This window comes from Myotis davidii, unplaced genomic scaffold, assembly GCF_000327345.1.
Source record: "Myotis davidii unplaced genomic scaffold, ASM32734v1 scaffold901, whole genome shotgun sequence".
Classification (NCBI taxonomy): Eukaryota; Metazoa; Chordata; class Mammalia; order Chiroptera; family Vespertilionidae; genus Myotis; species Myotis davidii.
The window spans coordinates 723,512-729,565 of NW_006291427.1; the positions used below are offsets into that span (position 1 = coordinate 723,512).

The 6,054-nt window shown below is 47.7% G+C and overlaps 1 protein-coding gene across 1 annotated transcript in view; it reads left to right on the forward strand.

The window, feature by feature from the left end:
• Nucleotides 1–2,269: 2,269 nt before the first annotated feature.
• ZAN (zonadhesin) overlaps nt 2,270–6,054 on the forward strand; it is a 27,736-nt gene continuing 23,951 nt past the window's right edge. Inside the window, 5 exon segments of the mRNA XM_015564568.1 lie at nt 2,270–2,312; nt 3,418–3,480; nt 3,966–4,112; nt 4,277–4,548; nt 4,724–4,811. Coding sequence (XP_015420054.1) covers nt 2,270–2,312; nt 3,418–3,480; nt 3,966–4,112; nt 4,277–4,548; nt 4,724–4,811 — 613 coding nt within the window.

Genomic DNA, 6,054 nt, shown 5'->3' on the forward strand with positions numbered 1-6,054 from the left:
TAACTGTTCTTTATTTTCTTTCATTTATTTTTATTGATTTTAGAGAGAGAAGAAAGAGAGAGAGAGAAGCATCCATGTGAGAGAGAAACATCCTTCAATTGGTTGACTCTGATACACAACCCCACCAGGGATTGAACCCACAACCTGGTATGTATCCTGACTGGGAATTAAATTGGCAACCTTTCTGTGCATGGGACGATGCTCAACCAACTGAGCCACACTGACCAAGGCTCAATGTTATCAATTATTTATTTATTTATTTATTTTTAGGCGTTTTTTAAAAAAAATCTTTATTGTTGAGAGTATTACAGATGTCCCCCTTCTCTCCCCCAACCCTCGTTATCCCCCTCCACCCAGTTTCTGCACCATCACAGGTCTTCAGCACCCTATTGTCTGTGTCCATAGGTAATGCACATATGCACATAAGATCTTTGGTTAATCTCTTCCCACCGCCCCCCTCACCCCTTCCCTTTGAGATTCATTAGTCTGTTCCATTACAGAGGGGAAGGGAGAGGGACAGAGAGCCAGAAACATCGATGAGAGAGAAACATCCATCAGCTGCCTCCTGCACATCTCCCACTGGGAATGTGTCTGCAACCAAGGCACATGCCCCTGACCGGAATCGAACCTGGGACCTTTCAGTCTGCAGGCCAATGCTCTATCCACTGAGCCAAACCGGTTTCAGCTATTTTGATTTTTAAATTCAGTTGTTGGTAGATATCTATTTATTGACATTTTATTATTCATATCTCCTTCCTCCTCCTCCTCCTCCTCAAAGAATACCCTTCAACATTCCATGTAATGCTAGTTTGGTGGTGATGAACTCCTTCTGCTTTTTTTTTTCTTTGTCTGTGAAGCTCTTTATCTGACCCTCAATTCTAAATGAGAGCTTTGCTGGGTAGAGTGATCTTGGTTGTAGGTCTCTGCTTTTCATCACTTTGAGTATTTCTTGCCACTCCCTTTTGGCCTGCAAAGCGTCTGTTGAGAAATCAGCTGACAGCTGTATGGGTGCTCCCTTGTAGGTAACTAACTACTATTCTCTTGCTGCTTTTACGATTCTCTCTTTGTCTTTAACCTTGGCATTTTAATTATGATGTGTCCTTGATGTGGGCCTCTTTGGGTTCCTCATGTAAATCTATTTTTTTCAAGGGGGAAGTTTTCTGTCATTATTTCTTCAAACAGGTTTTCAATATCTTGCTCTTTCTCTTCCTTCTGGCACCCCCATAATGCGAATGTTGGTACACTTAAAATTGTCCCAGAGACTCCTTACACTATCTTCATATTTTTGGATTCTTTTTTTCTTTTTGCTCTTCTGATTTTTTTTTTTGCTTCCTCATATTCCAAATAATTGATTTGATTCTCAGAATCCTCTACTCTACTGTTGAATCCATGTAAATTATTCTTTATTTCAGTTAGTGTATGTCTAATTTCTGACTGATCCTTTTTCACGTCTTTGACATTCTCCCTGAGATCCTTTCAATCTTTTAAATTACTGTCAATGTGGCAACTTAATTTGCTCAGCATTTTCTTCATTGCTATTGAGGTAGAGGACACTTTCCAATGCTTACAGGCTGCTTATATTTCTTCTGTGACTTGTCCTTTTCCATTATTTGCCGATAAGGATTTCAGCCTTCACTTTACTTGACCTTCCTATTGCCTTTGCCATTGTTGCCAGCTATAGAACTTCAGGTTTTAAGTTATTTTCTGTTGGAATTCTGCAGACAATGTTCCGCTGACTCTCAGAATCCATGGTTGCCATGCTGACTCCTGATACTTAGTGTGTGACCTGCTTTTTTCTGTCTGAAGGTGTTCAGGATTTTCCCTTCACCCCAATATTCTGAAATCTTATGACAAGCCTTTCATGGGTCTCTTTGCATTCATCATACCAGACTCTTTTAAATCAAGAGACTCGTGTTTCTGTTCTGGGAAATCTTATGTAGTTTTTCTGAAGTAATTTCTTTTTATCTTTTTTTTTGAACCATTTTGGTGGATGCTAGACATCCGAGACTGACCTTCCAAGTCTCTTTTCTTTCTCTCTTGCTTTCCTTTTCTTTCACTCTCATTTTATTTTCTCAATTTCAATTTATAACTCTTCTATTTGGATTTTAAATTTCAGCCATCATAGTTTTTATTTCCAGTTCTCTGATTGTTCACTTTTCATGGCATCCTTGGAAGGATGTCCAGCAAGGAGGATCGGGAATATTTAAAGTAGCCTGGGCCCCTTACTCTTCCCTTCCCTAATCCCCTGAGAGTTGACTCTGAGTCCCACATGGCTTCAACTGTCTGGATCCTGGTGCTAATGATGGGGGCTGCCTACAGCCAGGACTACATTCCCACCTCTGTCTGGTAAGCTGGGTTCAGGGGGTGCTTGGGATTGGCTCTGAGGAATAGTGAGGGTCAAAGTCAGAGGAGCAAGCAGACTAGTGATGAAGGGCACAGCCCTGGGAGGAAAATGGGAACCCCATGGGATTGAAAGAGGATGAACGGAAACAAGGGGGGCCCCAACCGCCTGAGAGCTGGGAACTGAGAGGTGCGAGAGCTCAGTGGGAGCAGGATGGAGCTGAAACGTGAGGAAAGAGGGAGGAGGTATAAGGCTGGGGTGACAGGTCTGAGAATGGCACCCCCTTAATGCGAATGTTGGTACACTTAAAATTGTCCCAGAGGAGAAGAGAGACGTCAAATCGTCAGAAAATGGACAAAACCTAGAGCAGACCCAGCACATAGGAGAGACTTCAAATAGGAGCATGAAATGCATGGCTCAGCGTCCTAGAGCTCATTTGGGGGGATTTGAACAAGTGGAACTTGAACAACTAAAACCAAGGACCATTTTATGTGGCCCACACCACCTGAGGAGGGCAGGGACTTCTCTGTAGAATTTGGAAGGAGAGGAGGGGTGGTCCCTTGGTGAGTCCTATGTTCAGATGCATGTCGCTGGGGCAATATCACCGCCACCACACACCTAACAGAACAGGACCCAATATAGTTCCTTCTTTGTGGGGAAATCTGGGCTATAGGACAAGATCATCTCAACCCAAAGGAAGGAGATTCCCCAGGTATAACTGGTTCCTCCTCACCCAAGATTCAACCATGCCTGACCCCCAGTACATAGAGCAGCTGTGGGCAAACTACGGCCCGCGGGCTGGATCCGGCCCTTCGGCTGTTCTATCCGGCCCGCGGAGCCGAAAGAGCAGAGGGTTCTCTGAACCCATTGTGGCCCTCGAGTCAAAAAGTTTGCCCACCCCTGGCATAGAGGGATAGAGGGATAGAGGGTACTGGCAGGGATGTGAGGACCTCTCAGGGAAGATACCTTTTTGGAGAGAGATGAGAACTTAAGGTGAACTCACAATTATTGAAAATTATAATTCTTTGATGTTGACAAGTATTACATTTTTTCTTTTTTTCTTCTTTTTTCCAAATCAACCTCAAGGACTGAGAAGCCTCCAGACCAGAATCCAGTTGCCTACAGTCCTAGGGACAACTGTGAGTTGAAAACCAGGACTGCTCAAACTTTCTCTCCCTTCCAGGGTGGCCACCCATGTGCCCTGCAGGCCAGGCAATTACATAAATGTGTGAAGGGCCGCCCTTACATGACAGAGGGTGGAGGGAACAGTGAGCAGTACAAGCCCTGCCTACAAGAGTCACATTCAAATGAACAACAACAACAAAGTGTGTGCTGCCCAGACAAAGCCTGTCTGGTTCCCCGAATCCAGCCCCCTGGACCTCAGTTTGTGACTCCAGACCTAGACATTCTGCCCTGCCCACCCCACCCCAACCCACCTCTGCCCTGAATTTCTCCTAAGCGGTGACTTATTTCTCAGCTTCTCTTTCCCAAATCTCTGCTCTGGACCCTAATCTGAGTGGCTGCCTTCTCTAAGCTTAGGTCTCGCTAACACCTACCCCCCTAGTTTGGCTCTGCAGCTAGTCCTCTCCCCTCTCGTGGCCTCACAATGGTCTTTTCTTCCTAGCCATTATCACCCAGTGTGATTTTGAGGACAACTCCAAACCCTTCTGCGACTGGACTCAAATACCCACAAATTATGGGAACTGGATTCGAGCCAGTGGGCCCTCCATCATGGGCAGCACTGGGCCCACCGGGGGTTACCCCAATGGACGTGAGAAAGCCTAAGGTTTAGGGAGGCAGCTGGGAGGTGGCACAGGCAGATCTGGGTGGAGGGACCAGGGAAGGAGCTGGGAGTGGGCATCTGGGCTCTGGGAAAGGGTTGGAGCAGCCCAGGCGGGTGGCAGGGCCTCACTGTCCTGGTCTCTGCCTCCTCAGAGGGCTGGTACCTGCATCTGGACTTCGGCACCTCCCACCAGGGCTGGGTGGCCCGCCTGCTCAGCTCCCCCATATGGGAGCAAGGCCCTCTGTGTGTGCACTTCGCCTACTACATGTTCGGGCTGTCGTGGGGTGCCCAGCTCAAACTGCTGTCGCTCACGGGCACAAAGAACAGGCACCCCAACCTGCTTTGGAAACACATTAACATTCAGAGCCCCTCCTGGATGCCCACCACTGTCACTGTGCCCAAGGGGCATGTCCTGCCCACCCAGGTGAGGCCAAGGGCAGAGTATGGGGACCCATTGGGAATCTTGGTATCAGGTGTGGTGGAGGGGTGGGGTGGGGCAGAAGGGACTGGGACAATGAGGAGGAGGCTGGGCCATCAGGAAACTGGGAGCCTGAGGCAAAGGGGCTCACAGGGTGGGTCATCCCTGCTCCCTCCCACAGCTGATATTTGAAGGAGTGAGGGGCAGCACTGCTTTCCTGGACATCTCTCTGGATTCTGTCTCTATCCGCCGTGGCTCCTGCAATAGGGGTGAGTCCCTTTCTCTCCTTTCTTCCCACCTCACCATCTGGCTAGGGTGGCAGGAGTAGCAAAGTTGAGTCTACTTGCTTCTCTCTACCTTCATCCCCTGTACCTTTGATTCCTGAAGCAACAACACCTAAAGAGAGGTTCTCTTTTAACACAGAGCAGTGGTGATAGCTGTCCTGGGTGACCAACCGTTCCAGTTTGCCCCGGGCTGTCCCTATCTCAGCATTGACAGTCTCACATCTCAGCGAGCACATCAGTCCTGGCCAAGCTGGAATGCTTGGTCACCCTGGAGGCTACCCCAGATCCATCCAGAATTAGCTCTCTAAGCTGATGTTAAAATTTGAGGGGAGCAAACTCAAAAGAAGGAAAATTCCAGAAGGTGGATGGAAGGAACTACCAGCTCCTGAGCACAGGCACTGTGCTAGATGCTCCCCACGCATCATCTAGGCTACAACATGCGGGCACTGTTGTTCCCAGTTTACAGATGAGGAAACAGAGGATTGGACAGTTTAAGTAATCTGTGCCAGGAACAGCCGCTGGGGAGCGGAACTGTAGCTGCTTGAAAGTCTTCCATGGCTCACAGAAGCCAGATTGGGACCCACAATTCTGACTCCAGATGGAGGTGTACTTTTTGGAGCTGCCTCCTTATAGAAAAAGCTAATCCTCCTCCTTTCATTCACGTGTGGAGGGGTCCAGAACACCTCACCTAAGGAACAGTGATCCTGGAGGGAGGACCAATATCCTATTCATTTTGTGTTTTCTGTATCTGGCACAACATCTGACATATATTAGGAGCAGTGGTTGCTGAGTGTTTATTAAGTGAGTGAAGGTTAGGTTGGGAGTAGAAGGAGGAATATGAATGCTACCCTTTTGATCCCATCCACTCCAATTAGATGTGAGTGAAGAGGGTAGTGGTATGATTTTGACTAAACTCCAGGAATTTTTTTTCTCTCTCTGCAGGATCTGTGCCAACAATGCTTCCTTCCAAATATCCAGTTCCTCTTACTGGCCCTTCTGAGACCCCTCTCTCCACAGAAAAACCTATGGCCCCCACAGAAAAACCCACACTCCCCACGGAAAAACCCACCCTCCCCACTGAAAAATCCACACTCCCCACTGAAAAACCCACCCTCTCCACTGAAAAATCCACACTCCCCACTGAAAAACCCACACTCCCCACTGAAAAACCCACACTCCCCACTGAAAAGCCCACCCACTCCACTGAAAAACCCACACTCCCCACTGC